This window comes from Limulus polyphemus, unplaced genomic scaffold (genome assembly GCF_000517525.1).
Source record: "Limulus polyphemus unplaced genomic scaffold, Limulus_polyphemus-2.1.2 Scaffold782, whole genome shotgun sequence".
NCBI classification, from domain to species: Eukaryota; Metazoa; Arthropoda; class Merostomata; order Xiphosura; family Limulidae; genus Limulus; species Limulus polyphemus.
The window spans coordinates 70,788-87,533 of NW_013666392.1; the positions used below are offsets into that span (position 1 = coordinate 70,788).

The 16,746-nt window shown below is 31.8% G+C and overlaps 1 protein-coding gene across 2 annotated transcripts in view; it reads right to left on the minus strand.

The window, feature by feature from the left end:
• Positions 1-16,746, minus strand: part of LOC106460502 (arfGAP with SH3 domain, ANK repeat and PH domain-containing protein-like) — an 83,429-nt gene that overhangs the window by 44,611 nt on the left and 22,072 nt on the right. For both annotated transcript variants that reach the window (XM_022387252.1, XM_022387251.1), the window contains exons 2-5: positions 3,986-4,058; positions 1,281-1,367; positions 657-718; positions 356-430 (exon numbers count right to left, since the gene is read on the minus strand). In XM_022387252.1, the coding sequence (XP_022242960.1) occupies positions 356-430; positions 657-718; positions 1,281-1,367; positions 3,986-4,058 (297 nt within the window). The remainder of the gene's footprint in view (positions 1-355; positions 431-656; positions 719-1,280; positions 1,368-3,985; positions 4,059-16,746) is intronic.

The following is a 16,746-nucleotide window of genomic DNA, read 5'->3' on the forward strand; positions in this document are numbered from 1 at the left end:
TATATATATATATATATATATATATATATATAGGAGAATGAAACTCATGACAATATCCTGACATTAAAAACACATTATGACTGCAATTCTATATGAATAAAATGTGGTAATTATAACTGCAGATTTTAAAAGTTACATCTAGTATTAAAGTTTTTCAAGATACTATTATCCAAAGAGCAAGTGTAATCAATTGAGCATAAAAGCATTCATCTTGATGTCATGTAAAATTAACAAATTAAAGAAAAAAAGAGAAAGATTGGATCATTTACAGATATAATATGAGTTACAATAGACTTCCATTAATTTTTTTAACTGAGCTAGTTAAAACCTTTGTGTAAAAAAAGTGAGGACTTACTCCTTTAACACCTCGAAGGTCTCCTTTGAGCAGACTGTCTACTGGAAACATAATGATGTTGTTCAAGTTTTGCATCTAAAAGAAAATAAAAAACAACAATCACAATTTGAAATACTTGTATATATATATATATATATATATGTAGAAGAGAGTCACTAGTATTTTAAAAGTATCTTCACCCAGATATATCTTTGATTTCATGTTACAGATGGAAGGCAAAGCTGATAAACAAAATTATAATGTAATGACCAAACTTGGCAAACTAACTACTTCTATTCCCTGAATACATGAAGAATCTTACCAGAATCTTCATTAACTGTGAAAGCTCTTTGGTCACAATGGAGAAGTTTATAAATGCTGCACCTGTGTATAAATGAAAAATAAATTACTAAAACTATATATACATTATTCATAATCAGAAAATCCACACAATAAAGAAATTTCAGTATCTTCTAGCAATAATAAATAATCCAGGATATTTCAATGAACCAAAAAAGACAATCATATAACTTCAGTTCATCTTACTCTATGTTCAAATTATTATATTTCATTTAATACAATTATCATTTTGCACAGAAAAATCCATCATTGCTATAAAAAAATAAAAAATAGAGAGCAAAAGATTAACCTTATAAATTATTTTTTTTGTATTAACCAGAATAAATTTATATCCTATAAAAAACAGAAATGTTCAACAAGAAATAATATAATGTGTCTAGTAGTGTACATCTCACAAATATATTTTCAGTTTTTACAATATAAGGCATCCAAATATAAGATTATAAGAATACACATAACTAAACAAAATACAAAATCTTCGATGAATAAAACTTTCTAGCATGAGATAAAAAAATCTGAAAAACTCAAATATTTCTTTTTGAACAAGTAATGAAAAAAACAAGTTCTGAATCATTCTTTCACTTACCTATATCATGTTCCTGGTCTTTAATGTTTGCATTGGCTCCTAGTCGCTCAAGTGCTTTTGACAGATAGATTTCATTGTCTACGTGAGCTGTATTAATAATTTTTATTTATTATCTTCCAGTCAAGTCAGTGGGACAAAAAATATTTTTCTACATATAGTGAGAAATGGTTGTTTCAAGCCATTTCTACCAACTTTACAGATTTATAGATTTTCCCATAGAGAGCTATTATTATAATCTATAAAAATCAAAAAATTGCACAGTTTAATTATTCCTGCATTATATAAAAATAATTGAACCTTTTTATTACATATATATAATCCTTTTTTTAATGTAATGCTGAAACATGAACAAATTAGTCTGAGATACGTTAATTTAGACATTTGACATGTATTTACAATAAATCAGATGTGGTATTATGTTTGCCAATTTTGTGTAAAACAAAAAAAAAGAAAAAAAACAACTGTGTACAATTCACCAAGTAAACTTAAAAAATAAAGTTAACCTAATCTGTTAAAAACTTTTGTGTTGTTATAATCAAAAAGTACTACAAATTCAGTTAATATAACTGTAATGCCTCAACTCGTGTTTTGCTGTTTTGGCAGCTTCAGAGCATTCTGAATGTGCTACCTACTCTGGAAAGACACCACCCTCATTTCATCTCCAAATTTGACCATTTGTTGATTTGGTATAAATGTGTGCCAATATTACCTGAAGATTCTGACAGACTGACAAGAGTTCTTCAAATGCTGAAAACCAGATAAACATAAAAACAAGTTGGCAGCTCATTTTGATGCATCCAGATCCATGGTGAAAAGGTTATGTACATGCAATCAGACAAGTGATATGTACATCAGAAGCCCTAAACAAGGTCAATTACTACATACAATGACCATTATCTATACAATATGTATGTCTATCGGGAATAACCAGTCTACTGCACACTGGCTCAAAATGAACTCTAGAACATTAACTGGAATGATTATCAGTAACTTCATGAATCTGGCTTGAAGTTGCGAGAAATTCTTCAGTCTCACAGTTGAAGAACAGTGCCACACAGCTCACTGGGCTCTTATCAATATTAACAGAATTGCTAGTAATTAAAATGGGCACCTATACACTTTAACAAAGCACTGGACCCAGTTCTTTGGGCTTTCAAAGGTGCAACTGAGCCAGACTTTATCCAGATGCTAAATAATATCAAATGTTAGACTTCATGGACTGGCCATCAAGAAATCTTCATCCAAGTCCAGCAAAACACTTTTGGCACCTCTCTGGACATTGTATCTCTGATATCACTAAGGGATTTCACTGACAAGGAATGTGAAAGGATTGCTTGTCACATCATCTGCCGACTAATCAGAAATACACCCACAAATGCACAGATTTTATCTAAAACAGAGGATGAGGGCATACTTATCACTGTATATTTACCTTTGCCACAGGTGACTTTCTAAAACAAGTTGATAAATTTAACACTAACTACTTTGAATTTCAAAGTACTTGTGTTCCATGCATTGTAGCCACTAACGCATTGTCAATGAATTAATTAACTGTGCTCAATGACTGAAGTATTTTGAATTTCAGCACTGTTGTGCAACTGGTTGAAGAATACAATGTACCTATAAAATCTTGCCCCCTTTTTTGTCTCTTATACTGAATAAATTATTAAAAAAGAGAGAGAAAATTATCCACTTTAAACAATTAAAACAAAAGTTGTATCTTGATAGTTATGTTTTATTATTGATTTATATTATTTTGAAAGTCAAACTAGGTAAAGATGTGTTCAATTCCAGACAATGATATCAATAATGACTTACACTGACTTACAAAAAAAATAACCTGACACCTAATGAGGATATTTCTTTTATTTTACTATTGATTTATATTATTTTGCAAGTCAAACTAGGTAAAGACATGTTCAATTCCAGACAGTGATATCAATAATGACTTACACTGACTTACAAAAATATAATCTGAAACTAAAAGATATTCTATAATAGATATAATAGATATCCCAAACTAAGGATATTCCTTTGAAACCCAAAGGTGCAAAAACTATGTAAATACAGAGTTGTATGAAAAAATAACAATCGGGAAAATAATTGCTTACAACATTAATTTCTGTAGTCCTCATCTGCTTCCATTTTTTCTTTTCCATTATTCTTGTATTTTAAATTTAATATATAAAAGTTTACACTAAATTTGAAAAACCTTTATAATTAGAGGGTAAATATTGTAATGTGCTTCATAGTACAAAAATAGTTGTTTGAAAAGGCAATAATAAGGAAAATAACTGTCAAAAACTTTCATCTCTATAGTCTCCACATGCTTGTACTATTTCTTTTTTAATTATTCTCAGATTCTAAATTCAATAAATAAAGATCACACTGCATTTGAAAAACCTTTCTCCTGAAAGGACAAATATTGTAATGTGCTTCATAATAAAAACAAAACAAAACGTATTATTGAGATTTACTCAAGTAAAACAAAGTAAAACATTTGTTTATAAGAATTTCTGCAAAAAAATGTTGAAAATGAGCTGTCAGGTAGGGTAAAACTGCATTTGAGAAACACTAAAAGTTACACATTTTACAACAGTTATAAATTTTTCTGTGTGTAAGTAAAGGTATATAGATGGCATTTAATATAAAAGAATATTTATAAAATTTTGTTGGTGCATAATAATTATCAATATCTGCCTTACCATTCCCACTATTATATATTGCCTTGACAGCCTTTTTCATCTTTGTCAAACCATCCCGATCAAAGTCCAATGTCTATAAAAGAAAATTAGGTATTCAATATGCAATAAAACCAAGGTTTGAAATATCAAAATCTTTATATTAAAGGTCTATCATTTCAGGGTGAAATATTTCGATTTGTTCAAATGTACCTAAAGATTGAAATGAATATCAAACGTGTCTTATTTATTGGTTTTGCAACAAAATGGAAATATCTTAACATTTTATATCTGCACAATGTTATGGTAAGCAACAAAAATAAATTCACATATAAGTAGCTATTCCAAGACACATAACTTAAATACACATATTGCATTTTTCAGAAACCAAGATGCATTTCTTTCAAAATTTAAGTCATACCTAACAATTCAAATGGCTATCCTCCTCATTATTTTAATAGCATTCATAAATTGGTATTAAAATTACATATTTTAAATGTTATCATATCTATAAATATACAGAGACAATGTACCTAATAATATTGTGGGGGTACCTAATTTCATAGTCACCCTTCCATTCTAAACTTCCCACATTGTAATCTGTACCTTAGGTTCATCCGTCTTTAAGTGTGAAACTTTTTGATTCTGCCTTTTTTTTTGTGGAAAATTACTTCACACTCATACAAGCATGCATACATATTTTGATGTATCACATTTTGCTACAATCCATAACTTAGATATTCTGTATGTAAGTTAAAAACTGTTGAAGATGAGAATATTTTGGCATTGTGTACAAAAGCCTACATCAAATTTATCCATAACTATACAAGGTGTCCGAAAAGTCTGAAACCAGAGGTGATTTGCAGCTTTTCTTAATTTTGAATACCTGACTGATTATGGGGCTGTCAAAGAATGAGAAGGTCAAGTTATTCCAGCTGTTAATCCAAACTTGTTTCAAATTACAAGGACAGCGTGTGGAACACATTCTGTAAAATTCGTTAAAGTGCTTATGGTTTCAGACTTTTCAGAGACTATGTATACTAAGAATTAATTTTTCACAAAAAATCATACAAAAACTTGTAGACACTTTAAGTACATAAAATCATAAGATGGTTTTGAAGAATAACAGTGTAACTTATAAAGAAAAATGCATTCAACACTCTCACAAATAAGCAATTTGTAATTTTTTTGCATAATAAAGAAAATATAATTTTCAATTTCTGAGTATGTCGATTTTAAAATTGTTGAAATTATTTGTCTGGGTTCTATTTGTTATATTTAAAAAACAAAAAAAGTGACATTATTTAAGTATTTTGTGACCTCAAAAGAAATTTTAAAAGCTATTCAACTTCTATTTTAAAATATACAAGTTGAGAACAAATTATTCACAAAATATGACAATATAAGCACGAGGAAAAAAAATTACATTATTCTTTGTTATTTCCATCAGGATGAGGAAACATTCATGATCAAACGTAGACAAAAACAATCACAAGTTGAAAATTCCCACCTATATAAAGCACATGTGCAAACAGATGTATTAACCATGCTGAACCTATCAATGTACTAGATCCCAAATTATACAACCTATAAAATGTAAAGTTAAACATGAAAGAACATTCACAATCATAAATACTATGAGCTCTATGTTATTACAAAAATGCTTGAATTATATGGTCAAGTTAATTTGCTTCATGAGTGAAGTAAAAGTTAATCATTTATCAGCTTTTCACATTGAATAATGATTGAAGATGCAACAAATATTTGAGTTTCAACTATATTACTTGAAATCCCTGGGGTCCATATTAATCATATAACTATATCAAATTTATCTTTGTATGTACATGTATATAAAAATGTGAACAATTCAAATTGGATAGCTTTATGGTGTATTAGTGTTGTATTTGCATATACAATATCTTTTAAAGATGTGCAACTTTTCATAAATGTGTGCATATCTTACTGTAAATGCCTTTTCACATATAAGATGCTATAAAATACTCTGCTATAATATTGTGGCATTCAGAAAAAATCTAAATATCTATCTATACAGCTGTTCTTTGGAAGAGTGCATATACAGTAATAATATTTAGTAATTACAAACTTATTTTGGTTTTCACACACACAGATAAATATATATATATTGCTTTGACACTTAACAGGTACTACACAGTTGTAAAGAGCAAACAACATTTGCCTACAGACTGGTAAATGTGTGTAACATTACCATAAATGCTTACTAAGATTCAACAGACACACATCACTGACATTAGCTGTGTCCAACTACGGAATGTAATAACCATGGAAACTTTCCTATAATTGTGAATTACAAAATATGTTTAAAATGTATATTTAATACAATGTATGTATTCCAATATAGATTGGAACTCGTAATCAGGAAGGAATTAAACAAGCAACACATCTTAGCAAACTAAGTTTATTTACAGATGCACTGTATTCTTCAGCCTGGTTCAGAAACAGCAGCACTGTATATTATAAGGATAGCAATAACATCTTACTCAGAAACAGACCTCCAAGCTTCACCTGACACAATTATTCATTTGAATATGTTAGCTATAAATAAGTAATAAACAAGTTATTTTATCAGCTGAATAGATAAGAATTGTACCTTTCAAGCCCAAATTTAATCTTTATTAAAGCTACGTAGCATGTTAGGCTAATCCTCACCTCCAAAAAATAATTAGAGAAATATATACAAGCTCCCATTTCTTTACTACTAAACTAAAAAAAACACCACTAATAACATTTAATTCATGTATATTAGTTTAAGGTAAAGATAATACAGAAGAAAAAAATGTGAGCATGAATAGAATAAATAGATAAAAAGTGCACACTAAGACTTGCACGTTAATCTTACAGTAATTCAACCACTCAACCATAAAAATTAATATAAATCTTTTTAAAAAACTCAATAAATGATTGCACATATATAACTATAGTCCCTCATTGTAAGGGGTGTACTTAAAAAACAAAATAAGATAAAGTATCACTTCTTTTGGTATTTGGGAGAGGTGGTGCAAGAAATATGTACTTTCTAGCTAAAAAAACTAAAAATTTTGATAAATGTGTTTTAATTATCATATTATTCAATTTGATGCAAAAACAAAAGACAAAGATATCAATGAACTTGTAAACAACAACTTAAAATTCACAAAAAGTAGATACAAACTGCAGGTGAAATTTTATTTGAGCTAATGTTATTTGATATATATTGTTCTTACCAGTAACATCAATTCAAGCTATTTATTTCATATGAATGTAATAATCACATAAATATAATAAATATTAAGGACTTATCAACAAGCCTCCTAGAATTACAAGAAAAGAAAGTCTCATAATATCACTTTCTCTCTTGATTGGTCCACGAAAATATTGTAGATCATGTTAATTTTATAGAATGGACACAAATCATCTGGAAATTGTCATGTACAGATATGCATACCAAGATTTTCGAGTGAAGTCAATTAACCCTTTGGATGACACACTACTAATTTTTATTTAAAGTTGTATGTTAATTCTAATCAATGTAATTTATTATTACAAAGGGTTGAGTATGTTATATCAAAATGTTAAATCAAGTCACAAAGCAAGCACAGCCGATATGAAATCGTGGTAGAATGGCATGTATTAGAATTACATTTTGACATTGATTGACACAATGTAGGTAGCATGATACCATTAAAAAGTGATTACTTTTGGGAAGGGTAGTAACAGCTCTTCCCTATACAAAATATTCATAGTTTTTGATCATAAAGATTAGGCATTTAGAATTCTTAAGATGGTGATATTCATTGTATTTAATGGCATTGGAAAACAAAGGAATGTGGATAAACTTGTGAAACCAGTATAAGACCTGCAACAAGCTGTACCCAGCTGTCGTAAGCAAAGTGTGGTACCTTGTAAAAGTCAAAAATTCACAAACGTTAAAGTCAGTGGCAAAAAACATCCACATGTCCCAAGCAGCAGCAAGCAATGTAACTGAAAATGATCTCAATCAGGAAACAAGGCCAACAGGGTATGGGTTCACCAAAATAAGGCTTCTAATCATACCTGTCATTCTGTTATCACTTATCTCAAGCAGCTGGAGAATGATATGGGTATTCATGCTATTCAATAAAAAGGCATATCACAGAAGTGGCAGAATGCAGCATCAGTGGATTTTTGTGTGATTGGACTGTTGGAAAATGTGCTGTAAAACTGCTGTCCTCATACACTAGATGGGGTATGGATAACCACCAGGAAGGAATGGTGTGCTCCAACAATCAAGAACTAATGTATAATCACATCAACGTATTTATGATTTATCTTTGAATGTAGGATAAAAATTTTGATTCTCAACTAAGAATTTTATAGGCTTATATTAATGCCACCATTAAAACCCACAACTCTTTCTAGCTAACAAATAAATCACAACATTGAACAGAAACTATGCTGCAGGGTTATTATCAAGATGCACAGTCATCAAACAGAGCATGACTAGACATTGCAACATGGACTGTAACTACATGTTGAGGCTCCAAAATTATTTTAATGTAACGTACTCAATTTGTGTACATTATACAAAGTCTAAATCTTAAGGAGAGTAGCTCAGGCAAAAATGAGAAAAGGTTTCCCTGTAAAAATCCAATTCAAAATTGCATGAGTTTGATAATTCATAAAACCTCAGCAGAAAAATTATAGCAAATGCAATGTGTCCCTGAAGGATACTTCACTGCCAACGACTTCAAGGCAGCTATATAACTGAATGATATAATTATGTAAGAGAAGCGATGAAGTCTTCGTTATCCTACATAAACACATTACTGAACTTGTGCGAAATAAATGGTAATCTGTGGCTTTAGAGCATTTGATTCTAAACACTCAGTTAAAAAAGAAAGATGTATTCGATCAATTTTAGAACAGTAACATGCACAAATAAAAAAAGTGAAAGCCATATACAACATTGAGAGGTTTGGCATTCTGCCAAGCCTGGTGATTTCTTTTAAACACGTTTCTACAAGAAGGATAAAAAAGAGCATACAGAAAACACGCATTCTTCGTACATGTTCACACACTATGTAATACGTACCATAGTAGATAGCGCAAAACTTGTTTCTGATACATACGGGAGCTTTTTAATCTAGCTTTACATATCTCATACGCTGGCAAAGTTCTTAAACATACATAAAAAATTTACAAGATTCGTAATTATACTTAGTCTTATTAATTATTAGTAATTAAAATAAGCTTCGCCTGTCGTATCTAGCGAAAACTCTACAGCTATTAGCTCAAATGCAGAAAACGAAGCTTGTTTAGCAAAAGAAAAGAAAAAACAAGACTTAGTTGTAGATTATCATGAAGTCAGCCCCACAAGTGCTCTAATCTTTTTCAGTGGTGAAAAGGATTTTTAAGAGATGTCTGCATAAAACATAAAATAAACAAGTTCACAACGACGCCAAAGCTGCACCTCTTTTCAAGTTGAACAATGATTATGTAAATCGTAATCTTGAAATCTGCTTACACTATACTAAATAAACACACACACACAAAAGACTGCACATCTGAAGGATAACTTGATAAATATTATGAATAACCGTAGTGAATGAATTTAAAAATAAAGTATAAACTATATACGAAGTCTTACAACAGAAGTCGTCAATTAAGCATTGACATCGCGGGAATATGCGGAAAAAGATATAATTTCAAACCTGTAACCACATGTCGTACGCTCTATAGTGTATAAGAAAGAACCCAAAGTCAGAGGATTATTTCTTAAAACGATTACAATCTTTGGATGAACAAGTTTGACGCATCATTAAGATTATTCACTATTATGCAAATTACTGTGGAATTAATTTTTTTCCCTATGACAAATTTTATATTCACCCCGTAATTCAGATACCTTTCCACTTTCCAAGTATTCAGTTGTGTGTGTTATTTAATAGTGTACTTGCGTATAATAATCTCATGAAAAGACGTGAAGGCTTGCCAAAACATTTTTCTGTTGTAATTGGAGCTTGCATTTTATAATGAAAAAACAAACCAACTTGTTAGTTATAAGCCAACCTAGACTTCATCATCGTATTATTATTTTTAAACGCAGCATGTAATTTGTGTTTGCATAGCTGTGGGCGAAATATTTCCAAGTAGGAATGACATCCGATAAAAGCGTGGAAAAAAATCAAATTATTCTCGCAATGCTCAATATTGATATATTAATGAAACAATGAGAAAGGTGTAACTAATTGTTCCAGGTGATTATAAAGAAAACCTATATTTAAAATTGGTAGAAAAGGATTAAAAAATAAACTTTATTTTCAACAACAAATGGCGATTCAAATAAAATACGTATCAATGTATATGTATATATATATGTGTGTGTGTGTATGTGAGGGGGAGCATTGCAAGGATCAACAAACGCTGTCCAGAACCAGATGTTGCATAAAGTGCTTTTTTAGGGATATAGGCAAAATATAAATATATTACATTAATTGAGAACGGCTAAAAGCATATTGAACACTTCAGTGACAGTTTTTAACACCCTGTATCATATTCAGACTTCATCGAATAAAACTTAATGGTTCTCATTACACCTCTGGTAAAATTTACAGAATGTAAATAGATATTTAGAACTACAAACCACTGACACAGCAAGATCCATGATACTTATTAGAATGTAAATAGATATTTAGAACTACAAACCACTGACACAGCAAGATCCATGATACATATGAGACGCAAAATTTTAAGAATATGTTAAAATATTGCAAAGTTTCCTTGATCTCTATTAAGAGTTAATCGAAGCTCGATTATAAACTCAGTTTATCCTTCCGAAAACTAAAATAAATTAACGTGAGCGATTTTCACGGTTTTGAGGCTTTGAATTATTTAATTCCACATGCTGGGCTCAATGTCAAGCAAAACAATAACTGTTCTGTAAGATAATTGATTTTACCAGATTATCCTATGGTTAATGAGTTCCTTCTGATAACTTCACTGTAAGTTGTATACAATCGCTCAAAACATATTCACCTTACCAAGAGTAAAAACGAAAAAAAATAATAGACTGGTTGGTTGAATTACACGCAAAGCTACTCGACAACTTTCTGAGCTTGTCACTAATTTTGAAGTAATAGACTAGAATATAAAGGGCTAATCAAAACCACCCACTGCCAACCCTTGGGCTACTCTTTATCTACGAAAAGTGGGATTGACTGTTACATTATAACGTTCCCATGGCTAAAAGGGCAAGCATATTCGGTGATGGGATTCAAACCTGGACTCCAAACATTGCGAGTCGAACGCCCTAGCCACCGATCCCTAAAAACGAAAAAGAAAAGTTAAACTAAAATTTAAAATTGAAAATAGCGATTTACTTATGGTTTGGTTTGTGTTGAATTTCGCGCAGAGCTAAACGAGGGCTATCTGCACTAGCCATATCTAATTTAGCAGTGAAAAACTAGAGGGAAAGCAGCTAGTCATCACCACCCACTCCCAACTGTTGGGTTACTCTTTTACCAACGAATAGTGGGATTTACAGTCATATTATAATGCCCCCACGGCTGAAAGATCGAGCATGTTTGGTGGGTCAATGATTGCGAGTCACCCTAACCAGTTTGCCATGCCGGGCCTTATTTTCTTATGAACTCCCCTGACACACGCACACAAAATGGAGTGCCCAAATATGACACCCTCCATTATATTCGAATACATTTTGTTTAGTTTTGGAATTCGTTTTGAACACCCTATTATAATATTTCGAATAAAAACTAAATTACTTAATTAAAACGAGAGAGCACATTTATATTTTTAGTCTTATGTTTTAAGATAATTTTTTCTCTCTAAAAGATATTAAAACTTCTTTGAATAATGGTTAATAACCATAAAAAAATATTCTTTGCTAGTTGTAAAATATTTTTGTCAAACAGTCAACCAACGAAAAGAATTTTATATTACTTTCTCATTTCCAATGTAAAACCGAAAAATTAAAAAAAGAAGTTTTCCTTTTAATCATGTTAATTGTATTCTTTGTCACAATGGATAAGAGCAACAAGACAGATTGTGGGAATATCAAGGGATTCTTAAGTGAATTCTGAACTTGCTTGTAATTTATATGATGTTCTTTATATATATATATATGTAGTTAGAGAAATGAGCTTGAGTTGTTTTAGCGCAAAGCAACGAAATGGGTTACCTTCGCTGTCTGCACTGGCAATGAAAATCCGTATTTTAACGTTATGAGGTAACACGTTAGCCGCTAAGCCACTATGGGAAATTATTTGTTTGTTTGTTTTTATTTATGGCGAAATATTTTTATTTATCAACCGCCGTCCCTAATTTTGAACTACCGACCACAGGAGAAGTAAGCAGCCTGTAGCACCCATCGCCAACTCCTGGGTCACTCTTTTACCAACGAATAATGGGATTAACCGTCACATTATAACGCCCCACGAGCATGTTTGGCGCCCGGTGGAGGAAAATGAACTTGATATTAGTGACCTGATAATTGACGATTAATAATGAACCTGCTTCTGGTTTGTTTGCTTGTACAGCAATTCCACACAATGGACGACTCACGTTGTGTACGCCGTAGTGATTGAACCCCGAACTTTAGCATCATAATACATGAAGCTTACCTAAGGCCATTTAAGAATATATACAGCTTATATCTACAGCTCAGATTACCCTTCATTCTTTAATTAAATCTTATGAAACTTTAATAATATTTTTAAAAATTCGGACAAACATGGTCTTGTCTAATGGCTAGCGTGCTGGACTGTCAATCCGAAAGTCCATGGTTCGCGTACCGTTGCCACAAGAGTGCGCGTCGTTAGTGCGTTATAAGACTGATGGTCAGATCCTCCTATTTGATTACAGCATCCAAACAATTGGCGTGAGTGTCTTTCCTCTATAGCCTATTAGTTCAAAATTAGGAACGGCTAGCGCAAGTAACGCTTGTGTAGCTTTGCGCTAATTTCCAAAACAATTTGCTTAAATTATACTTTTTTTTCAGTCTTGTGCAGAACAAAAATTGGGGACTTTTTCTTTAAGAAAGATATAAACAACGCCTCTAAAATATGGATAATTAAGACTCACTATTGAGAAGGAAATGAATAACACAAGCAGAAGTAGTACGACTCTTTTTTTATTACCTTTGAATTTGCTTTTTATATTTTTTAAAAACGTTCAACCACAGAAGTATTGCACGTATACATGGCCGTAACCAGCTGTGGGACAATCGGGGCAACTCTCCCGGTATTTTTTTCTTCTCTCCAAAATCTGGTATGCATGTATATATTCATTCATTCTACTTACAGTAAATGCACACCTGGCCTGTATGTATACTTGAACAAACCTCTGTAGGTACAGTGTAAATTGAACAAACCCAAAACCCTCTGAGAGTTGCACAGAATGGCTGTGAGAGGGCTATAATTTAACATTTTTCTTGGGGAGCTTATAGCGCCCCCCAAACCCCGGCTGATTGTTTATATTTCTTGTTACAGCCATGCTATACGTTTATTTTAATTAAATCTACATTTATTTCTTATTTCTAGCTGCATCCTAATCTGTAGCTTATTGTTATATTTTTTGGTGATTTTATTTCAATTGATTTTTCCCTTTAAATTTAAATTACACATTTTTTTTCTTGTTTACGAATTTCAAATATTGTCTTTAATAATATTAATTTGTTCCCAACAACTTAAATTACAGTGTTACACAGTTACAATTTCGGCGACTGGCTTTTAAGTCGCGATACTTGTAACCTTTAACTCACGACAAATTCGAAACCCCAAGTTGCCAAGAACTGTCAAAATCTAACAAAAACAACGTGTATGTTAAATAATATATACGTTACAACATAAAAACGTATTCGTTTCAGAAATTGAATTCACTCAGCATCTTCCCTTAACTTATACAAAAGTGTTATATAAAATGGTGTAATGACGTGAGAAAACCAAGTCGCAATACACAGAAACATTTCTTTATCTTGTTCTTTGTTGAATTTCGCGCAAATCTGCTACAGAAGGCTATTTACGTCAGCCGTCTCTAATTCTGAGCTGATAAACTAGAAGGAAAGGCAGCAAGTCAACACCACCCACCGCCAACTCGTGGATTTCTGAAATCGAATAATGGGATATGACAATCGCTTTTTTAATACACCTACGGAACGCATTTTTTTTTCCCCAGCGGTAACAAAGCGCGTACCACGTAACCTAGGGTTCACATTACGGCAAGCTGACTGATGAGCCGCACTCGGCTCATTTTTTTTATCTTAAAGTTGCATTACACGTTCATATTAGTTAAAGAATATCTTAACAACGCGAACAAAAAACGTATTAAAAACCATTCTATACAAATGTTCATACCATTTAAACACAATCGTAAATTTCACATTCTTTCTAGAGGCTTCCTATCGCAGGAAATTAATTGAAATACTGAAAAAATACGATATATTATGCCATACACACACAGGGCCTTTGAGCTTCAGCTATTTAACACTACTAAAACCCGTGAATTTGCATTATGATGCTAAAGCATTAATGCATATGGTAGATAATGACACTGTATACGAGTACTTACCGAAACCAAGGCCCGGCATGGCCAGGTGGTTAGGGTCGCGAGTTCGAATCCCCGTCACACCAACCATGCTCGCCCTTTCAGCCGTGGGGGCGTTATAATGTGACGGTCAATCCCACTATCCGTTGGCAAAAGAGTAGCCCAAGAGTTGGCGGTGGGTGGTGATGACTAGCTGCCTTCCCTCTTACACTGCTAAATTAGTGACGGCTAGCGCAGATAGCCCTCGTGTAGCTTTGCGCGAAAATTCAAAGCAAACAAACAAAACAAATACTGAAACCATGGAAAAATATTATGGCTTTGACGTAAAAGCTGTAAAGTCTAAGAATGAGCAAATAAATGAATTATTCTGTCTCATATTTCTCAGTTCAACATTCCAAAGAGAGGTGGACTTGACAAACTACATTGCCGTTATACAAGTAAATAGATAATGTATGATATCCTGAAGCAACTACATTCATTACGTCTAGATATATGTTTAAAAAAAATGTAAGAATGCCTCCATGTTTCAAGTTTTAAGCTACTGCAACATTCAAAGCATAGATTGAAGCAGTCTGATTTTATAATATTTTTTAATGTAAGTTATATTCACAGAGTTGCATGTTTTAGATTTAAGACTTTCATATATATAGATACACAAAAACCTTGTTTTCAAGAACATCAATGAGTTTTTCTTTTTTCTTTCTTTCCGATACACCAAAAAGTGTTAAATGCTGTAAAATATAGTAATCTCTCATCTCAGCTAACCAGTGGCCCGGTGATTAGCGTGCCAGCCTGTGGATCTGAGATTTCGTGATGCGCGTATTGTTACTGTAAAATAAATAAATAAATAAAAAAACCTACAGGACACACTGTGTATTAATAAAAGGAGTGATAGTTTAGAAATGTTCCACTTTCTGTACCTCGTACTGTGGTACACCAAACTATCAAATATTTTTTATGGATGTGTTCTACTGGCAATCCATTTAAAAATACATCATTTTGATCGAGTTTGTTGCTATTTTTTTCTTCGCACCAAAAGGACGGAAATTTTATTTGATAGAAAACATACTTAATTTTTTGGATTTTTTTTAATTTGTTACACTGATAGATCTTTACAACTTACAATTAGGAGTCTCATTTGGTGTAAATATAAGCCACATGTGCAAAGTTATTCAGCAAAAACCGCTCAAATTTAATTTAAAAAAATTGAGCACGCATATGCAAAAAGTCACGCGAGTTATCGTCTAACATTTTTACTACAGCTTCACCTAAGAGTCAAAGTGGACGGTTTATAAGTTTTTGTCATTGGGATTAAAGACGGCGGAGTTAGAGCAGCAAAACTATAAGGTGAAATCACGTGCAGATACATAAGTATTGGTTATGCCAAGCAAACTAGATTAGCAGTTTGTAGCTCAAGTTTTCAAAATAATCATACAGGTGGACGATTATTATTGATTATTCATTGCTATCCTTTCGGAACAAATTTACTAAATTTTATGAAATTATCCTAATTAAAGAGCATTTAGTGTTATGTGATATTAGCTTAAGCAATCAGTATAAATAATGATGCCTGATACGGCTGTACTAATTGTAAGGGGCGATGACAAGAAACTATTTATCTAAATTCCATAGCGTTATTATAAAGGAAGATATTAACACTGTTTTAGAGAGGAAAAACTACCACCATATGCTTTAAATAATCTGGTTGGTTCTGTATGCATAGATCGTCCCTACATGGCTTTCAATATTGAAGTTTAATGTTACGCTGTAAAATGCACGAGGTAAGTTCGACCAACCTCGTAGCAAGAGTCTGTAATAATCAAGACATGTTTCAAGACAACTTGGTTTCCCTTGTACGTAAGTCCTACACTCTTAGTTACACTAAACTGGTGCCTACTCTGACACGTCCAGGATATTATGATAAACTCTATACCAACAAACAGGAATATACAACTTCCAATTCCAGTCATATTAAAGCCAATTATGCATTTTATAGTGTAGCATTAAATTTTAATATTACAAATCATGTAGGGATGATATATATATATATATATATAGCTGTATCATTACTATGTTCCTGTTTGCATTCTTTTTGGCACTGCCATCCCTACATCACTTTATATTTACAAATTATTTTTTATTACTTGTTTTGTGACGTTTTCCTAGTGATTGAAAGTTAATGTATTCTATGAATGTGTGTAATAAAATTTCATATTATGCGAATTGGT